Source organism: Lepidochelys olivacea (assembly GCF_965140295.1).
Source record: "Lepidochelys olivacea isolate rLepOli2 genome assembly, chromosome: 6".
In the NCBI taxonomy this organism is placed as follows: Eukaryota; Metazoa; Chordata; order Testudines; family Cheloniidae; genus Lepidochelys; species Lepidochelys olivacea.
Window position 1 is genome coordinate 21736237 of NC_140416.1, and position 21920 is coordinate 21758156.

The 21920-nt window shown below is 48.8% G+C and overlaps 1 protein-coding gene across 1 annotated transcript in view; it reads right to left on the bottom strand.

Moving 5' to 3' along the window:
• Positions 1–6032: 6032 nt before the first annotated feature.
• CTSD (cathepsin D) overlaps positions 6033–21920 on the bottom strand; it is a 34340-nt gene continuing 18452 nt past the window's right edge. Inside the window, exons 5-9 of the mRNA XM_084630585.1 lie at positions 16694–16893; positions 14439–14561; positions 12746–12890; positions 10426–10524; positions 6033–9592 (exon numbers count right to left, since the gene is read on the bottom strand). Of these exons, the coding sequence (XP_084486711.1) occupies positions 9431–9592; positions 10426–10524; positions 12746–12890; positions 14439–14561; positions 16694–16893 (729 nt within the window). The 3' untranslated portion in view covers positions 6033–9430. The remainder of the gene's footprint in view (positions 9593–10425; positions 10525–12745; positions 12891–14438; positions 14562–16693; positions 16894–21920) is intronic.

Here is a 21920-nt window from a genome sequence, read left to right on the forward strand (position 1 = left end):
AGCTGCAATCTCCTCTTCTGTCACTGCTGCAGCTCTCATTTCCTCCTTTCACTAATATAAAGGCCAGCGTGTTTCCCTCAGAGAGTTAGGTTTCCTTTAACAATCTATTGCTTATTGCTATGGAACTGAACGTTTACATTTTACAAGAGTCCCTAATTTGCCATTGTGCCAGAAGATGCATAAAACTCTATAGGCTCTCTGGAACCACAGGTTCAATTGCCAGCAGCATCGACTCATGCCTCCTAAAGACTCCATAGGCCTGATTCTCAGTTACCCTCTCCCTGTGCTTAAGGCAGGGCTGGAGGAGAAGGAGCATAGGCGGCTTTACGCTGTATTCACACACTTGGTCCTCTAGGGTTATTCTGGGGCCTACCTGGCCACCAGTGTAAGTCAGAGCAGCCTCAGGGTTGCTTGACTTACACCTCTGCTTACCAGGGCCTTCTATGGTGTTTAAGAAGCAGAGAATAGCCGGAGAGGGTAGTGCACCTTGGCCATTCCCCTTCCCTGCCCTCCACACTGAGAGCTGGGAGTGAGACAGCAGCAAAACTCTGATGCCAGGCTCCCCCCCGCCGCACAGTGGGTATTCTCAGAGGGCTCTTTCCATCCCCTGTAAGGTCCCTTTATGCTGCCAGCGTGCACCTAAGAATGGGGTCCAATGGAGTTTACTACATACATGTGGCTCTTTTAGATGAGACTTTAAAAAACAAGGTCCTGTCTGCTCTGCCTAGGTACCACACCACCACATACGTCTGCTCATTGGCTCTAGATTCCTGGCCAAAAAAATCCTAGTCACTGCTGTATAGTACACTAGCACCAGCTGGCTGTCTCCAGCCCACGCCAGAGGTGGCAGCTTTTCAACGATGCTGTGTGTCCTGCAAACAAGGCCTGAGCCAAAGCCCACTGAAGCCGCTGCTGTGTTTCCTCCCCTGAAAACTTGACCAGTTCAGTCCTTCATAACTCTGCCCAAGAGAGTTATGTAGGACTGAACTGCTCAACTTTTCAGGGGAGGAAACACAGCAGCAATCCTATGGCACCCCTTTCCTAGCCCCACTCTTTGAAATTCTCCCTATTGAATGCTAAGCAAGCTGAACAATAATATTGTTTGACGTTTGGAAGGGTGAGGCCTCCTCCCCCATGCTTTCTCTCTCCTGTCTTCTAGCTTTTAAGCTGCATTCCACTTCTCTTCCCCTCCCAAAGGAACCTAAAAATAAAATAAAATAAAAAAATCAGAGGAAAAAGAAAACAACTAACCCCGAGACAAAAGTGCTTCATCATTTGTTTTTAGTAAAAAGAGTTTCTAAAAGTAAGAGATTGTCTTCTAGATACTGCCTGAGTGTCTGAGAGTGTTGCCTCCATGACCATGGGGCCAGATCTTCCATTCATTTACATGAGCTTTACACTGGTGTAATTGCATTGACTTCGTTGCTTAGTATTTACTAATTCACTGCTTTGCAGCAGGGTCAGCAAGAGGAGAATTGGACTCTTGGAACTAGAGTATCATATTTGCTCTTCTGTACATGTTGTGTGTACTGTTTATCTTCTCTGTGATAAGTGGAAAATTTTAATACAGATGAAGTTATCAACTAAGTCAAATGAATTTAGTTGTGGAGAGACAATGCAGTAAGTGGAGGGAGGTGGCAGGGGAAGGGCAAATGAAGCAGGTTGTTAATGTTAAAATTGCATTGCAGAAATTAACGAAATAATGTTGCCGTGCAGGACACAGGTTGAGAGTGGTGGTGGGCATGGAGCCACCTGGCCAGCAGGGTAGAGAACCTTGCCCCAGGTGTAAATGAGGTGCAGAGTACTGGCGAATCAGACATCGTGTGGGCATTCTGGTGAATTTCAGGGTGTTTTGATATGAATATGGGAATGATCAGGGCCTCCCAGTGATGGGCTGCAGTGATTGTTAAAGGTTGGCTCCTCTTCAAGACCAAAACTGCACTAACCCCACCCTCCTCCGCTGCCTTGGTGCTGTGGCCCAATGCAAGTTGCAGACATGTTTTAAAGCATGAGCTCTGCATGCCACTGGCACAACACTACACCTGGGAGCACCCCAGTGGGGTGAGGAAACATCCAAAAACCTCTGCTGGGGGGGCACCAGGCTGCACAACTTTCCTATCTCCTCCCGCAACGGGCCCCATCTCCTTCTTACCTCATGTCTCCGGAAGGCAGGCTGGCGTGCAAGCGTGAGACAGGCAGCGGCCCTCTGGCCCCTTCCAAGGTGATCCGAGGACAGGCCTGTTCTCCTCTCCTATAGCTTTGTGAGCCCTCCCCTCTGCTCTCCCCATCCTGTCACTTTAATGGCCTGATTTTCAGAGGGGCTGAAAATGGGATGGCAGTGGGAGCTGAGCACCTTTGAAAATCAGGCCATTGTTGTGACTCCCCTTCCCTTCTCCCTCAGCCAGCTGTGCCCCCCTCGTCCTTTCCTGTCTTGAGTTTCTCTTCCCCTTCCTTCTCTGCCCTTTCCCACTTCCCTGAAGGAAGCTGAAATCCCACTAGCTGCTGAGGATGGAGAAAGCACTCAGAGCAGTACAACCAGCCAGGGAGCAGTAATTACTGCCAGCCTCTGGAGGCTACCGCAGTGAAAACAGCATCTCCTAGTGGCACGATGAGCAAATTGCTGTGGGGAAAACCTGTGTTTTCAGGCCTAGCTGCCTGGAATAAACAGCCTGATCAGAGGACAGCTGCAAAAACCCAGTGCCCACCAAATGGAGCCTGTTAGCTCATATACACTCTGGCATCTAGGGGTAAAGATGAGCCGGGCAGAAAAAAGGGAAAAGGAGGAGCTGTGCTGCTTGGCTAGGTTGTTTTTCACTGGCTCATCCTTTTTATCAATTATTGTTATTTATTTGTGTTGTGGGACTACGTTGGAGTCCCAGGACCAGGACCACGACCGCGTTGGGCTCAGCGCCGTACAAACAGACAGTCCCTACCTCAAAGCGTTTACAATCTCTTTTGTAGCAAAGGACTCCACCAGCTTGACAATCCCATTTCAAAAGTCAAACATCATTCCCTTTGTCACTAATTACACCAGAAATAATTAAAACCAACCACCCAACCAAAACAAGAACCAATCAACCAACCCCCATAAAAATAAAATAAATCTAATTCCCCATTTCCTTTACTGTGTGTTTAATTTTTTCCATTTCTCGCCATGTAGACTCTGAAATGAGTTTAGGCCCAGATTCTGCAGCTAGATCCATGCAAGCAGGCTCTGGTGCCTGTACTAATCCCCAACGGATCGGTTCTAACCTTGCTTATAACTAGTTTTGTAATTTAGCTCTCATCAAAGGCTAAAAAGATCAGGAAACCATTTCTAGTCACGTTAGGTTTTGTTTCCACTTTTTTTTTTTCAATCTATATTTTGGGCCTATTCTTAAAGTACGCGCCAGACAGTCCCTTTTTAGGTGAGTTATTTTCTTCAGCAAGGCCTAGCAATCCTACCTCTCCCCTTAATGTTAACTAAGTAGAGGGTGACCAGTAGGAGAAAGATCAAAATGAAACCATGGACCCAATAAGGCATGTTAACATCACTTCCGTCACTTCCTTCCATCTTTCCTTCAAAATGTAACTGCTTTGGCCCCAGTTCTGCATGAGTTCACCTGAGGAGCTCTTTTTAGGCTTAGGGCTTTAAAAGGTCTTTGAGGCAGGTACCTTGCCCTCATATTTATATTAATAAACATTTGGCAATTGAGTAAATCTTTTTTTCTGGGCTGAGCATTGCGTGTTTGATAGGCATTTATGGGGACTCCTTTCATACTATAGATGCTAATTTAGGGAAAAAGTTGATTTTGTGGTTAAGACACACAGCCTTCCTGTGTGACCTTCGCCAAGTCACTTAATCTCTTTGTACCTCAATTTCTTATCTGTAAAATGGGGATAATACTTCCCTTTGTCTGTCATGGCTGTTTAGATAATAAACTCTTCAGGGCAGAGATTGACTCTTATTTTGTTTGTACAGCACCAAGCACAGAGGCGCTTCATTTTTCGTTGGGGTGTCTAGGCACCACCATAATACAAAAAGTAATAATATGGGCAAGAGGCTTAGATCATACGTTGGATTTTTTATAAAGCTGAAAAAATGAATAGTGCTCTTCCTAGATCTGAATCCCTTAGTGTCATCCCCATTTCATACATCGTTCAACTGAGGCACAAAGACGTTGGTGTGTGACTTATCTATAGGCACACAGTGCTTCATTGATAGAGCCAGGATTATAAACTTGGGCTCTGATCTGTGGCCATTGGGGGGTGTGTGTGTGTCTGTGTGGGTCTGCTTTATGACATATCTCCAACACAATTAGGTCCTAACGCTGGTACAGCTGGTCACGAGAGGATTATCTTACGGTAGGTGGCTCCTTCATTGTGTACTGCCTGTGTTATATTTGCTGTACTGCCCCTCTTCCTGAGGACCACACAGTCGGGGTGCCTGGGCATTCCCTTCCTCTTGACTGTTATGTGACCGAGAAGCTCAAGAAATGGATTATGGCAGTTCTGTTCCCAGCTCTACTACTCACCTGGTGGGTGACCTTGGCAAGACTCATCGCCACTCTGCACCTCAGTTTCCCAATCTGTAAAATGGACACAACCACACTGCCATCCTTTGCAAAGCACTGTGAGATCTACTGCTGCTAAGAGCTAGGTGTTAGTGTTATAATGGTCAGGGGGAGTGGATGTAAATTAAAGCAGGCATTATGTCAAGCAGAACGGTGCCTACTGTGGTGGTTTCAGAGCTCCAACTTGGCTAGGTCGGGGTGGGCAAACTTTTTGGCTTGAGGGCCACATCTGGGTATGGAAATTGTGTGGCGGGCCATGAATGCTCATGAATTTGGGGGTTGGGGTGTTGGAGGGGGTGAGGGCTCTGGGGTTGAGCCAGAAACGAGGCGTTCAGGGTGCAGGAGGGGGCTCTGGCCTGGGGCAGGGGTTGGGGTGTGTGTGTGAGGGTGCTGACTCTGGGATGGGGCTGGGGAGGAGTGGTTTGGGGTACAGAAGGGTTCTCTGGGCTGGGACCGAGGGGTTCAGAGAGCGGGAGTGGGTCAGGGGTGCAGGCTCTGGATGGTGCTTACCTCGAGCAGCTCCCAGAAGCAGCAGCATATCGTCCCGCCTTGACTCCTAAGCAGAAGCATGGCCAGGCGGCTCTACACGCTGCCCATTTGCAGGCACCGCCCCTACAGCTCCCATTGGCCATGGTTCCTGGCCAATGGGAGCTGCAGAGGCAGCATGTGGAGCCCCCTGGCTGCCCCTACATGTAGGAGCCGGAGGGTGGATATGCCACTGCTTCTGGGAGCTGCATGGAGTCACGGCACACGCAGAGCGGGGCAAGCCCCCAACCCCGCTCCCCAGCTGGAGCTCTCAAGGGCCGGATTAAAACATCTGAAGGGCCCGATGAGGCCCTGTGGCCGTAGTTCGGCCACCCCTGGGCTAGGTTGTATTGGGTCAGCGCTAGGAGGTTAGCATATTGTTCTACAGAATCTCAACCTAACATTTTAATAATTTAAAAATTCAGGACAGTATGGTTCTATCCCTAGTGGCTGAGAGGTAAACCTTCTGTAACTGACACCATTCTGTCTGCCTCTGTTTGCAGAGAGCCTGAACCAACAGGTCTGAGATGTGCACTGGCCCCTGCATCTCAAAGGCATGTTACCTCAGATTCCCGGTGAAGATAATACAAATGTCAGCAGTGTTAAATATTTCACTCTTGCTTGAACTCACGTAAGGAAGGCGAGTAAGGAGCCCATTGCGATGCTCTGCACAATCTGCTCGGATCGACATTTCATAGCAGTGCCACAAGTGGAGTTACCAGTTTCCTCTGCCCCACTCCTCACTCCCACTCTGACCTATGGAACTAGAAGGTCAGAGGGGAAGAGCAAAGCCCAGGCGGGCCTCTGAGCACCTTTAAAGGGCAGCCACGCCTGAAGACCCCAGTGGGACATTCAACCCCCAGCATGGGGAGCCTAGCCAGAGAAGCCCACCTGAACATATTTTGAACATACACACAACGTACTCGCAAAAAGAAAAGGAGTATTTGGGGCACCTTAGAGACTAACCAATTTATTTGAGCATAAGCTTTCGTGAGCTACAGCTCACTTCATCGGATGCATACTGTGGAAAATACAGAAGATGTTTTCATACACACAGACCATGAAAAAAATGGGTGTTTATCACTACAAAAGGTTTTCTCTCCCCCCACCCCACTCTCCTGCTGGTAACAGCTTATCTAAAGTGATCACTCGCCTTACAATGTGTTTGATAATCAAGGTGAGCCATTTCCAGCACAAATCCAGGTTTTCTCCCCCTCCAGCCCCCCAACCCACTCTCCTGTTGGTAATAGCTTATCTAAAGCTATTACCAACAGGAGAGTGGGTTTTTGTTGACCTAAGTGAAATGTTCACTTTACCTTGGCAATTCCAAACCACTTGAAAGAAAACAGCAACACGGCAAAGGGGAGAAAAGACGTTTTCATTTCAATTTTCTATAATAAATCTAGAGACAGGAATTCTGACAGCACGTCAGATTGCCCCAAAAATAAAGTCAAAAAGCATTTCAAGCTCCGGTTGAAAAACACAAGTAAAACAACAAGGGAAAGAGACTGATTTCAGAAGTGCCACAATCTTTGCATTGCAAATGTGTTACATCAAATAAACCACTCCCCCCAGCCTGTCTTAAGATGTGTCTTTTAGGGCATCACTATGGACCAAATTCTTCCCTCAGGTATAAACGTCCTAGGGCATTATATGTTTAACAGCAACTAATGTACAATGGCTCCTTCATATAATGCACTCTGCCTGCTTTGGAAGGGGTTAAAAATAGATCCTTAATAAAATCTAACCTTGCAGTCAATTCCCTGCTAGAGATTTTACCTTCCACCAAATCTAATTAACGGACATCTAAAAAAAGTTCTATGTTTAAGTCACTGTATGGGATAAATTCTTCAGCTGAGAAAGGATTTAACTTCAAACTTTAAACAGCTCTGGGCACTTGATCAATTTGCGAATGGGACTCTCTGGAGGGCAGCTGAGGATTTGTGTTTGATGGTTTTGGGGAACACACTGTTGTTCCCTAGCTAGGTCTTTAGGCTGTAACAGATGCATTCAGCTTCTAATCCGAGGCTGCAGCCGAAGAGCATGCACAGACGGCAGGCCATGGTGGGAACAGCGTATTTATCACTCCTGGGGCTGTGCAGACTGACACATATATTAGCGTTACTTCATTCACACCAGTCACAGCTGCCTCAGGCAGCCCCTTCCAGGTGTCTGAGTAACAGTAATGATTGTGAGCATTAACTATGCACCAACGAAACCCCTCCCAGTCTGAGCAGCAGAGGTTGTTATTAAAGCCTGAGTCAACGTTAGCAAACTCATCACAGGGAGTGCAATGGACTGGAAAAGGGTGGCGCTCAGCAGGCTTATGTGATGGGAATCATTTTAGATCATCTCCACCCCATTCTCTCTGAACATCCTCATTAAGTGGCAGCCCTTTTCTCTCCCCAGATGGCAGGCTCAATGTTGGCTTGGTCCTGGGGAAAAGTGCATGTTCCCTAGTGTGACTAGCTTCCTATATGCCCCCAGGCACATTACTGCTCTCATTGCCTGCTGCTCCCTGGGGGAAATCCTGGCTCCATTAAAGTCAGGGGCCAAACTCCCATTGACTTCAGGGGGGTCAGGATTTCACTCCCTACATTACTCCCAATCCTCTCACCTTACTGCTAACATTGGTGTTACACTGGCTCACACCAGGGCACGATCTGGGTCTTTGCTTTTCTTTTTCACCCTCTGTATTGTGCTCATGCTGCATTATACACCCACTGAAGTCAATGAGAGTCTCCCTGTTCACTTCAGTGGGCTTTGGATCAAAGCCTTGAATAACTCTACCAAGCTCACTCTCTCCCACTTACTCAAAACCCTACTTAAAATCCACTTTATCCTCCTTCCATCCACCACTTGCTCCTTGCAGTCCCTCCCCTGGACTACTGCCCCATGTTTGTCTTGTCTAAGGGCCCAACTGGGTGAACAGTTTTGTATACATAGCTGATGGCTCTTAACTGGATGAGTGTGGGTCTGTGCGCATGACTGTAAGCTCTCTAGAGCGGGCAATGTGCCTCACTCTATATTTGTATAGCACGGTGTACGTTTACGTGGTTTTTAACAAGAAAAGTAAGCCAGGGTTCAGAATAGGGAGCGTAGAGTAGAAATGAATTGGCTTCCAGAGGTTCAGAAGCTTGGTAAAGAGAAACACCTGGAACTTGAGATGCTTCCCCAAACCTCTTTGATCTGGAAGTCTTGCAAGTCTCTCGTCTGACTGCTAATAGGCTGGTTTGATCAGATCAAAAATGCCATGAGTAAAATTTTCAAAAGCATCTAAAGAAAAAGCATTCAAAAGCTACTCTGAAAGAAGTATCTAAGTTACTTGAAAGCACCTAAGCCCCACTGACTGTCAGTAGGACCTAAGGCTTCTAGGTAACTTAAACGCTTTCAAAAAAATGTTACCTCCCAGATCAATAGCTCTGGACAAATTTTCCCAAACCGTAGGACTTTAAGAAAAAACCCCAACCAACCAAACTATTTCAAACCTAAGAAAAGTTTGGGTCATCTCTTATTTATCTGATCTGGTTTGCTCAGCCTTAAGCATAAAGATAGGCTGTTGCAGACATGAACTCAAAGACCATTATCAAATCCTACCATGGTCCCCTTCCTGCTCCCTGAGGGTTCTACGGGCTGGAGCCCCTGTTGTCATCCCTGCCAGGTGAGACACTTCAACAGGGATGGTCACACCACGCCAAGTGCTCCCATTGTGCTGCCGCACAAGAAACTCAGCTAATGTATTTTGATCCTAAACTGTCCCTTGTGCGTTTTAAGGGATGGCTCATGCAGCCATCACTTGACCACCCTCCTCAGCTCCACAAGAAAGCACATTAAAGCAGCACAAGCTCATTGAGAGCCACCAGACTATTGCTTTTCTTCCTCATGTGACTCGGAGCAGCCGTAAGATGAACTTAGCTCCCGCACCCTGTCATTGGTTAGAGAAGAGGAATAAGGAGAAAGTTTTCTGCATGTACATGGAATCCAGAGACTGTTACCAATGTGGGTTCTCTGCAGGAGGAGTGGAATCATCGCATGGATCTCATAAGCTGGCTCTCCTATTTGCAAGACCGGTGCTTGGAGTCATGAGTGGGCATTGTGCAGCTTCAATAGCGAATATTTAAAATGGAGCTGGAAGATCTAACAAGGCAAGGGCTGCTCTAGATTGAGTGATCCGCTACAGCTCTGATTATCACTTATTCAAGAGACGGCAAAGGGTCATTAAAAGGGCACGAATATTGTTTCCTTTTTAATTTTAAATCTATTTCCATTTCTTTTATTTCCTCATTTGCTTCCTAATCCTGGTACTCACTCTCTACAGTGCATGCGTGTGGCAGGGGTGGTGGGGCAGGTACTCAGACACATTTGGCAAAGCCAACAGAGTCATTATCACGGTCAAACACTGTGTAGTAGGGGCCAATGAATACATCTCCCAGGATCCACAGCGGGCCCCCGGGAGGTGGGACGTCCAGGGCTGAAAATCCACTCAGGCAGATGGTCTCTCCCTGTACAGAAATCTACAGGAAAGAGTGAGAAGGTCAGTAGAAGGACGAGTCTTTCATCCCTTCCCCTGCCCTCCCACAAGCTCTGCTCTAGGGCACCGATTGGTGGAACTGACTCTACGTGGGGTGAGGTATTAACCGTGATCATCATCATGATCTATCACGACAAGGACTGGCCCTGAGCTCTCCAAACCTAGTGGCAGATGGACTACAATAGTAGGAGTCACATGACGTCCTGTCCATTATTGCTCACTCTGCCTCCCTAGTTTCACCCACTGCAGGGGCTGATGGCTTTACTCAGTCGTGTCCTACTACTGCAACAAACCAGTGGAGGTCTCCATTGCTCTCTACAGACCTAGCAGCATGACAACATCCTGATTCTTCAGACTCATGCTTCTCCTCAAGTCTGGCATGCAGGGGTCTCAGCTGGAACCATAGTGCATGGAACCAATTCTGACCACACACACAGTGGTCTCACTCTCTGTAGAGTTACTCCTGATTTAGACCAGAGTGAGCAAGGTGAGTGTCAGACTCTGTGACTGAAGCTCTGGGCTGATCCTGCTCCACGGATCATGCTTTGGAGTCTTGCCTGCTCTCTTCAAGAGAGCAGGTTATGATGCGGACTCAGAGATAGGACTGGCAAACCGCTAACCTTGCAGCAGTGAACAGGCACTATCCTGGCAGGACTCATGTGGTCACTGGGGTGAAACCCCCGCTCCACTGAATTGATAAGACTACCACTGACTTCAGAGGGGCCAGGATTTCACCACGAAAGCCCGGCCTCCCACATCTAGGTAAGAACAGCTAGCGTAGGAAAGGGAGCTGGGTAGAAGCTGCTCTGGACTCACCTTGAAGGTGTACTGTTCTCCTGTGAGCCCATAGGGCTTTCCTCCTAGCATGAGAGTGACGACGGGAAGGGACGGCACTTTATCGCAGGGGATCACGTACTGAAAAGGAAACAGCAGCAGTACACTGAAGCATAAGACCCCATGGGCACAGAAAGGCAGCTGGCTGGCGGGCTTAAGGAAAAGGGGGGTCACTAGGGGAGATGGTCAGGCCTCTCCTTCTGTGCTCAGACAACAGCCTTCTGTGGGTTAAGGAAAGGAGGCAGCCTATGGTAATTAGCACCCTCCAGCCTTAAATCAAATCCGAATGGGTTCCTTGCTGAGGCATGGGCCCCTTACGATCAGCAGGGCTCAGCGCAGTTCAGCGTGCAGAGTTTCAGACAGCCAGTGGGAAGACTAGATCAGGAGGCGGTGTGGTCCTGGGGGTAGCACACTGGAGTGAGGGTCAGAAGACCTTGGTTCCACTCCCAGCTCTGCCACGGATCCGCGGGGAGACTTGTGGCAAGTCACCCCATGACTCTGCCTGGCTCTCCTCCCACCCTTTGTCTGCGGTGGCTCTTACGCCGATTCAATGGGAAATGGGACTAGAATGCAGTTGGGCTCCTTTGAAAACCCCACCCTCAGAGCTCCTCACTTTACTAAGTGCACACAGGGCGCCTATGAACAATGGGGCCCCTAGGAGCTGCTGAACTATAAAGCACAAAACACTGGATGAGCAAAGCAGGAGCAGGGGCACAAATACAGGGGTTCAAGTACCTCAATCCCTTGGCCAGCCGGGCCCCAAGTTGCTCTCCACAGACCCAGTTTTGTCAATGGGGCTTGTTAGGAGCTATGCTGGGGTATGTAATGGACGAGTATTTGTTTCATTGTATGTCTAGGGAGATTTTTCAAGGGCTTGTAACACCATATTCTTACATCCTGCCTGGGACAGCTGGGGGATGGTTCTGTTCTAGCACTGAGGAAGCCCTTGGAGGGAGACGCTTTCAACCCCTTTTTGGCATGTCCTATTACTTGGATTGTAAATGCTTTGGGGCAGGGGGTGTCTCTTCATTAGGCATTTGTACAGCATCTAGCATAGTAGGGTTAGGCCCTTCTAGCTGCTACTGCAATAGGAATAGATGGTGTTAAACAAAAACCCCTAGAGACTATGGATAGGTGCAATCCATCTAATTATACATAAATTCTCTGAGTGCTGTTGATGGGGCCTGGAGAGAGCCAGGTCCAGAACGAATGTCACTACATTACAGGCACCCTTATCCCTGCAGAAGTTAATAAGGCTGATAATAAGTTAATAGGTTAATAATGCTCTATACACATTGTTCTAAAACCCTACAGAACTTAGTAGAGAAGGAGATCCTTCCTAGACCTTTATTAACCACCCTACAGAATCCTATACTGGGGACTTGATTCTCTACTAGGTTCTATAGGATGGGAAAAAAGCCCCTGGGAAGATTCTCATTGTACATTAAAACCTGTAGGACTTTTGTGCAAGTGCTCTCAAATGTGAATTTACCTCCGCCCCTTCCCCCACTGCTACAGGGAGGGGATACAGGGTCTGAACCAAAGCCTACTGAAGTCAATGGGATCAGGCCTTAATTCTTGTCCCAGCTGGCCAAGAAACAGCGTGGGAGACTATTAAACTCCAGTCCATTTCCTCACTGGCTGCTTCAGTCTTAGTTTATCCAGAACTGGCGTGATCACGGTTCAGGGGGGGCTGTGATTTCTCCATGGCAACTTGCTCCTCCCACACAAGCAAGTCAGTTTCCAAAGCAGGAGAGAGAATCCAAGCTCACTAGCTGCGGTTCAGGATAGGGAGGAGCAGCGCGTGTGTCTCCCTCTCCCAGGCTGCTGCCCTTAATTCTCTGTATGGGGCTGTAAAGTGTACAGCACCTGGCTCGCCGTGCCAAAGGTCCCTGCCCCAAGGAGCTTGCAGTCTAGAGGCGTGACGCAGGACAGAAAGACTTAAGTGCTGATGGAACACTACCATTGGGTTTCAGGAGCTATGGGCAGGGAGAGGGAGGGCATTTGGGTCATATTAATCAGGAGGTTTTTCAGGAGTAGAAAAAGGAGAAAAGGAATCCCCCCCAAGAGGGGCTTCAGCAGAGCACAGAGAGTGGGAAGGGGCTGTAGGAGGAAAGACAGGTAGAGATGCAGGGAAGGACAGAAATAAGAGATCTACAAAGTAAGGAGAAGCTTGATGTTAACCTGTCTGAAGAGGGGAAGCCAGTGTAGAGATTCCAAGGAGTGGGGGCACCAGTATTTTGGAATACTCTGCCCTCCCCGAGTTTCCAATGCACCACCCAGTTTCTCTGCCGGGGTTTACCTGTCCTTTGATGAGTGGCTTAGCCCCGATGGCAGCCTGCAGCGCCTTCACCTCCTTCGTTGGCCCTGTAATGAGCGAGGTTCCGGTGTCCACAATAGCTTCACAGCCCCCTTTGCACAGGGTCAGGCTGTTGGCAACATCCAGTCTGTGTGAAGAAGAAGATTCCCAGATAATAAAAGCCCTTTGTAAGTTGGAGCCCAGGTTGCAAAAATGAATCAGTTAAACAGGGGAAAAAAAACCTTGATAGAACAGTATAAAAATACTGGCAAACTTGTGTAGGGGAATTAAGAGTTAAAACTCCCAGAATATGATGAAGTATGGAAAAACCTAGGCCTTAATCCAGCAAAACACTTGATCAAATACCTCACTTTAAGTGAATAGTCCCATCAACTTCAACGAGAGCACTCATGTGATTGAAGTTATACGTACTTTGCTGGAGTACGGCCAAAGCTGCATTTGTCCAGACATCTTTAATTTCTGCCTGGTGTCCCACAGCTCGCTGACATGCTAAACCTGTTACCAGGGTGAGTTAACCAGGATGATGACACATAAGCCTGTATGTATTCTGGCACTTCCCCTGCAGAAATCTGAATCCGTTTCCACGGTGCTTTATGCAGCAGTATGTACCACAGTGGACGGCAAAGGGTTAAAAGGGTTGTGTAACATTTCTTACTTTAAAGGAAGTGTATTAGGCCGGTGAGGTGGGGACTGGTTTGGCCTTTGCAGATGTTAAGTATCACAATACTCTGCACTGTTATAAAACCTTCCTGTCAAGGGTCTCAATGCACTTTGCAAACATGAAATAACTTGGGGATAATGATACTTAACCCAGGTGCCAGCAAAGGGTGGGAGGCACTTGGAGATCCTTAGATCCTATCTACACTACAAAAGCTTTGCCGGTGAAGCTATACCAGCAGAGGCCCTTAGTGTAGACACAGCATATGCCCACAGGAGCTTTTCTGTTGGCATAGTGACAGCACTTCCCCTAATGACATTAGCTATGCTGGAAGAGGGCATCTTCGGTCACTATCACTGCAGCTACACTGGGAGGGGGTTTACAGTCAGAGCTGTGTCAGCTGTGGCTCTTTCCACACCCCTGACTGACAAAGCTACGCCAACAAAACTTTGTAGTGTAGACCTGGTCTAGAGCTTGGAATAGAAGTCAGGGCTTCCTGGCTAACAGCCCTTTGCTTGGACCACGCAACCAGGCTCAGTCTCTCTCTCACTTCCCTGAGCAATGCAGAGTGATTACTACTGCATGCCTGTAAGAAGAGGGCCCCTTCCATCAAGTGCTGAATTCTTGGAGCCCCATTCAGCCCTTACGTTCAAGCAACTCTGGGGCTTCGTCCCCTCTGGGAACGATAGCAATCGGTGTAGCGAGGCCCCGGGGGAGACAGGTAAAGATGCCAAAAGCCGTGATTTGGTGGGTTTACTCCTGCTTGAAGTTGGCATAAGCTGCAGCTTATAAGTGTTTGCACTGGTGGCTTGTGCCCAGCACAGAGCAGGCCTGATAGAAAACAATGGGATTTACACCCATGTATTCAAGGGCAGAATTTATCCCATTGTCTTCTGCCTCTCTCTACTTCCCAGGGACTAATTGGCTAGGTGTGCTATGGGATTTTGAAGGGTACAGTCCAGACGTGTGTGTGAGCGACAGAGAGAGAGAGAACGCAGAAAAGGAGGTGGAACTCACTGATCCATGTGGACCTGCCAGTATGCCTTGCGTGTGACATTCACCCAGTTGAAGTCTCCGCTATAATACTTGGGATCAGTCCCCCCCAGCAGCAGCTCCCCTCCAGGCTGAGCTGATGGGTCCCTGAAAGAGAAGAGACAGAAAATCAATTCAAGTAAAGCCGGGGGGGGGGGGGGAAGGAAGGAAGACACTTCTTCTCCAAGCACGCTCATTCTACAAGGGATCCCTGTGCACTCATGCCAGGGGGTGGGAAGAAGAGAGTGCGAGCACACAGGGCACCCACATATGAAAGGTGTAAAAATATTAAACCACCAACATTGTGGCTTAGGCTGTGAGGAGAGAGGGGATATAAGGGGACTCTAGCATGTCTTAGGCTAGCTGAGGGTGGAGCCATCCTGTAACAGCTATGGATGTTGTGTTGAGACCTGGAGAAATTCACTGTATGCAAGGAAAGAGCAATGGAAGAAGGATCATTGCTCACTGACAGCCTAGACTGGCCAACTTTTTTTACCACTAGCTCCAGGACTAAAGAGACAGACATAGACAATTTCTTTATCTCCCTTGCACTTTGGGCTAGGGCTGGGGCAGAATAAGCTCTGTCACCCCATGCACTAGTACAATACCCTGCATCCAGCCAACAACATGTGTTTATGTGGGCAGGGATGCAGCTGATCAAATGATCCGTTGTTATTGCCTGACTCTTGGCCCAGAGAACCAAATTCTCCAGGTTATTTCAAACACACAGATTGCAGCTGAATAGGTGTGAGGAAGCATTGCTATGGGGGATTTTTAGCCTTAACTGAACCAGAAACCGCTCCCCAATAAAGAGAGTTTTCAGCCCAAGGAGTCTGGTCTCTCCCAGGTAAATGGAAAACCATGCTCAAGTCTGGAGGGGTGGTGATGGGTATGACAAAACCAGCCAACGCCATGGAGTCAGGGCCTCCTGCTGCCATGATCCCAGTCCTTCCTCCGTATGGTCTTCTCCCACTCCCCTTGAAACTCACAGCCTCTCCTGGTCCACCACAGCACCACATTCAACCCCTCCTCTTAGAAACAAAGCCCCTGAATCTCCCCTCCCTCACACTGGTTTCATACCAATGTAGCTCTGTGGAGGTACTCCCAACTGTCACTGGTGCAAGGGAGAGGAGAATCAGGCCTCAACTCCTTCAGCAAGGCCCACCAGTGATTCCCATCACTACATGCATAGGGCTAATGTGAACCAACTCAGAAGGAATCCACGACTCCTTCCCAGTCCAGAGTTCGACTTTCTGCCAACATATACAGAGCGGGTAGAGTTCTGCACTGAGACCCCATTCCTCTACCCCCTGGGTAGGCATCCGGGTATACTTGGTCCTGCCTCAGTGCAGGGGGGTGGACTAGATGATCTCTGGAGGTCCCTTCCAGCCCTATTTGGCTATGACACTGTTAATGGCACCTGTGCAAAGTGGATGTGAAAGGCTACCATTTTGATCAGAAACAACAAGGAGTCCGGTGGCATTTGAAGAAGTGAGGTTTTTACCCACGAAAGCTTATGTTCAAATAAATCTGTTCAAGTCTTTAAGGTGCCACCGGACTCCTTGTTGTTTGCATGGATACAGACTAACACAGCTACCCCCCGATACTTGCCATTTTGATCAGATGGCATTAACACACCCACTTTGCACAGGTGGAAGTGACTGCCTAAGGGGCCAGACGGGGAAGAAACTTAGGGCTGGACAAAGGGAGCTGCTAAGCATCCTCAAGTCTTTTTGGGGACGCTCATCTCCTCAAAGGATCAGGCCATTCGAGTGCCAGAGCCTCGGGGCAGGACGTACGTGGACTTTGCCCGGTGACAAACACGCTGTAGGCATTCAGGAAAGGGAAAGCTTCGCAGATGATGTAAATCAGCGGAGCTCCAGAGAACTGAAAGAATCAGGTTTTTTTTGTTTTTTTTGTTTTTTTTTAAAACAACAAAGCAGCTATGTCTGGAGCGCCTCAATCAGTTGCCCGATGCCAAGCAACCTGTGGGAAGTAGCTACAGCGAGAGATGAATGCTCACTCTCCCTGCAGGAGTAAGGGACCCTATTGCAGGAATAGGATTCTGGAGCCAGGCCCTCCTCTGGTGTAAAGGGATGCCAATTTCAATACAGCTGCACCCCAATCAGCTGAGGATCTGGCCCTTGGAATGAGGGTGGGAGGACAGGAGGTGGCCCACAGGTTGGAGACAGCCAGACCAGATGTCTCAAGAATGAGCTCCGTGCCCCCTACAGCGTCACCTGTTGAGGTAGAAGGAAAAGATGTTCTTCTCCACCAGCTTCTGCTGAATGACGTTATCGAAGAAGGGTGTGACTTTGTCCACAGAGATCTTCGGGAAGGCCATACCCAGAATGCCGTCGAACTTGGCAGCGATGAAGGTTATGCCAGGCTGCTTGGTTGCTTCACCAAAGATCTGGTCCTTGACAACTAAGTCACCAATCTGCAGGGGTGGGGGGGAAGTCCACCAAAAACCAAGATGGTTAAAAAGAGACAGACAGTCTCAGAGTACCTGGGTGGGAGAAAGCACTTTCCTAGAAACAGGATGGAGTCAACGTGCGAGAGCTGTTCTCTGGTCTAGCATTGGCTAGAGAGATCCTGCCCCTTAATGCGTGCCTCACAGAGAAATCATGGGTGGATCTCAGGTCAGAACGCTATGCTACAAGTACAGGCCACTGGAGATACAACTCACATCTACTGCAGGCAGACCGACACTGGACCCTCTTAGCTCCCTGTGAATGGCATGACAGGAAATGCTTATGCTCCCTTCCCTGGATCAGACTTACTCCTCTAGCTGCTTTTATTTCTCTTGGCTCGCCCTCCTTGAGCCCCTCGGCTCGAACTGTGCCCCCTCCACTGAACTGAAACAGCCCAATTGCAGGTCACCAATAGCTTAGCTCCTTGGGGCAGGGAGTGTCTTTTTGTTCAGTGTTTGTACAGTGCCCAGCACAAGGGGGTTCTGGTCCAGGACTGGGGCTGCTAGGTGCTTACTATTATTGTAAGTAACAATAATAAATCCCATTCTCTCCTGGGCTTTCACCTCATGGCTTCCCTGGGCCTGCGCTTTCCCGATTCGCCTCATGTCCTCAGAGTGGTTTTTTAGTAACTTCTTGGCCTCCTCTCTGCCCCACACGATTCTGTATTCTGTCCCCGCTTTGGCATCCCCTAAAGAGAGGGAGTACCTCTCCCACCCATTCCCTCACCTACCACAGCGACCACCACCCCTACTGCCCTCCTCCCTAAGCTCTGCACTAGCGTGTCCGACTCCAGTTCAGACTGGCTCTCAGGTCCCCCCCAACCACTGGCAGTGCCGTTATCCTTCCTGTCCCCACACACATCTGGCCAGTTGCTGAGTCCTGTAGCTTCTACCTGCCCTTTCCTTGCTATCCCCTTATTGAGGTCATCCCCTGCAACCCACCCCTGCGACAACCGTCTCCTGTCTGGCTTGACTGCCTCACTGCTCTCCCCCATCAAAGGCATGTCTGAAGCAACCACTGCTAATGGGAACTCCCATTCTGACCACATCACTTCTGCTCTTTCAGTCCCTCCACTGGTTTCTGGTCACTTACTGCCTTGTATTCGAGTTCCTGTTCCTTATCCTTGAGGCCCTACAGAATCCTGTCCCCAGCTACAACTTCCCCTTGCATTCCCAACGTGCCTCCTCACCTTTCCATTCCTTCCGCTCTCAGCGGCCACCATGCTGCCCCCTACTCCTGAAACAACCTCCCCTCCCCCACCGCTCTCTTTCCTCCTTCAAAACCCAACCTACCTTATTTTCCTAGCTAGAATCTGCAGCCTCCCCTCATGAACTGTTGCTCTGAACCACGTTTGTCTGTCTAGTGGGATTTGGATGGCATGTCCCTCAGTTTAGGGAAAGTTTCCCCATCTACGTTTACGGCCCTACTTATGCCCTTTGAATTAGGAGACCCCAAACATTCAGAGAGCAGACACCACAGATGCTGGCTCCCACATTTCTCAGGAAAGCAGGTCATGAAATTGAGGTGGGCACTGAAGGGCTGTATTGGGGTGGTAGGAGGGGCAAAGTGGTAATCAGACCGATGTGAATTTAAGGTCAGCGATCTTGCCAGACTCATGGCTAGAAGGATTGACATGGTGTAAAGCACTAGGAGATCAGTTTGGCCCCAGTGAAGTCAACGGAGCTATGATGATTTATACCAGATGGGGATCTGGCCTTTGGTTTCTATCTCTAGCTGTTCACGAGATCTCATGGCTTAAAATGAGCCCAGGCAATTTTACCAATTGGACCAGGATGCTTTCAGAGTCCATCTTTCCTCAGTCCCTGCTGGTTGGGTCTGAAACTCCTATTGACGGCATTACAGTGAGATGAACTGTACTGAAAAGGAAAAGCTCAGCCTCTCTGACCTGACATCAGAAAACGATCCCTTGTGAATGACTAAAATCCCCCTAGGGTTAGATAGTGCCTCGCTCTGTGTCAGTGTGTAAGGGTGTGTGCACAGGCCTGCTTTGTGTGCAGAGAGTTCTTATTTTAACTGCACTAAGGACACTTTGTTTCAAAGTGTCATTTGCGTCACAAGAGAGAAAACCCACAGAGCAGGATGTGGGACAGAAAAGACCCGAGTGACATGTCCGGTAATGCAGTGAGAAGAGGGAGGTGTTTTCAGAAGTTATAAATGCACCACCACAGAATTACTTCAGTGCTTAAACAAGAGCAATGAAATATCTGACAGGCCCGATCCCCAGCTGGAGCAACGCTGATTTACGCCATCTGGGAAGCTGACCAAAAACTGCTAACATTTTGACATGCACCAAGGTAGCCAGGCATGCACGCACTTTCAGGCTTGAAGCCTAAGAGCATCTTTAGCAGAGCAAAGGCATTGGGTTACAGAACTTTCCCTCTTTAAGTCACTTGTCTGGCTCCCATCCAAGTACATAATGATCAAAAATCATTACTAGTGGATGCTCGGTTGGTGGCCTCGCTCCAGTTCCTTGCAGAGAGGTCTCCCGCATCACATCCTGCAATTGGCACCATAGTTAGCAGCCTCAGCAGAAAGACCAAAAACTGAAAGGGGCATGAAGGCTGAAGGCCAAATCCTCAGCAGGTGTAGGGCAGGGTAGATTCAATGACTTCAGTGGAGTGGGGTCAATTTACCCCAGCCAGGAATCTTGCCTTGAACTCGCCCTTCCTGCTGTGTGGCTAAATGAGGACTTCACTGTGCAGGGCCATCGGCCTAGCACTCAGCTGTCTGTGTTTTCTGTCCTGTTCTTGTAAAGCACCCCCTAAGCTTCCTGTGAAGCTAGAATCCCCTTGGCAGAACTTGGGATCACTAGCACTCTGGGAGGCAGGGGTTCCCCTGCTACAACTGCATTCATCGTTTGTTACTTGGAGTACGATTCCCACCTCCATCAGGAAGTCAGAAGGTTTTCTACAAGGCTAGTGAATCATGGGAAAAGGCTTCCAAAGAAGGTTGTGAAATGCTCCTCACTGGAGGTTTTTAAGACCAGATTGGACAAACAGCTGTCAAGGATGGTCTTGGTTGGTCCTCCCTCACTGTGTCGGGATGGACTAGAGGACCTCTTGAAGTCCCTTCCAGCCCTACATTTCTGTGTTTCTATTACCTCTCATGGGGTGTGTTTCCCTAGGATGTTCAATAAAGGTTCAGGATGCCCAGAATTACTGTTTAGGGGCAGGGGTTTAAGGGGAAAGCAGAGAAGTGAAAGTCACAGTCCTCCATTCCCTCTCAGCTAGTCAGCTGTCCTTGCCAAACACCCGCCAAGGCAGACCAACAGCTGGCAAATAGTGACTTTGATGGAGCTTTGCTGATATCAACCAGCTGAGGATCTGGCCCAGCTTGACGGCTGCATTTTAGGTCTGGCCTCAGACATTGACAATGGCCCCCATTTCACATCTCTTGTGCATCCCAAGCCTCTCTCGGACATCAGTGGGAATTTGGGCTGTGTAATGAAAGCAGGAACAGGCCCAGCACGGGAAGCCACTTAGGTTTCCAGCATTTAGCGCCCCACCTCTGAGAGTGCCAGGAACCCACTGCACTGCTCCCTTGGATTGTAAACTCGGCTCATCACAGGACAGACTTCGATCACTTAAGCACACAGGGAAGCTGAACATTGAAAGTTGCAATGGCTGCACAGAGCTCCTCCCCCCCCCCGGCAGGCTCAGGAACAAACTAATTAAAAAGAAGGCATTCCAATGATAATTTAAAAAAGCTGCAATTTTCCTTCTGACTCATTTCACTCCCTCCATTAAACTGGAGAGCACTGAAACCTACCAACACAATCCCATAAAGCCAGCTGCTTTGGATCACCGCCCCACTCCATCATTGGAGCAGCTCCTTTCAAATTGCCTCTTCATCTCTCCCGTCACCTGCGCCCAGCTCCCCCCGCTGCTCTCTCCCTGCAATCCTCCAATCCCACGAACAGCAGCCGACTGCACAGGGCAAAAGCAGACATCTCTATTGGTGCTAGACTTTTTTTTTTTTTTTAAACCTAACAGAAGTGGAACATTTATTGCTAAATGCAAAATGACTTCACTGGGCAACAGCCACAAAATCCTTGGAAGGGGTTTTAGTGAATCCTAGAAGCTGCAAGGTTGAAATGGAATGACTAGGGTCTAGAACAACTCTTAGAGGTGAACGTTGTGATGCCAGGGATCTAGGCATGGGAGCAGGGACAGAGCGCTAGAATGGAGGGACAGGGATAGCATTGGGCACTGCAGATCTCCCAAGACCAGTGCAGTACTTGGGGGTGGGAATAGGGGGAGGAAAGATCTACTGGTTTTGAAGGTCAATCCTTGCTTATTGTGGGGTGGCAAATCCTCTCACTCGTCCGGGCAATACTGACAGTGAATCTTAGCAAGAGAAAACCTCACTCATGGTGTCATCTGACCACAGTGAGACTCTGCCCATTGAGGATTCATTCCGAATCAGTCCCAGAGTCTCCTGTTGCTTACGGGGATAACACCTACAAGGGAACGTTCTGGCTGTAAGTCAAGTATTTCTGCACTAGTCTAGAAAAGACTCTGGCAGAGGGGAGCTAGAGTCTAGTCCAAGCCAGATGGGAAATTCAATTCAGGCTGTTCTTCTGCTCAGTGTGGGGGGGGGAGGAGGAGGAGGAGAGAGAGATCCCCTTCTTTTGATACCAGCAGACTTTGTTAGCCAACACTTTTCAACTGGGACAGGCACAGAAAATGCCAGTGGATTTCTGGGCCTACCTAAAATAGGTTTATAGACTATCTATTTTGCTAAGCAAGTTTAGGGCTCTCAAGCCAGCACTGAAAACTAAGGCCCAGATCCTCAGAGGTATATAGGCTCCTAATTTGCATGGATTTCAACACCTTTGAGGACCTCGGCCTACGTAATTTGGAAGCCCAAGTCCCAGTGACTTTCAACAGGACTTGAGCTCTAAGTCACAGCTGTGCTTCGGAAAGCCCGGAGCCCACATTTTCAAGAGTGATGAGTGATTTCGGGCATCTCA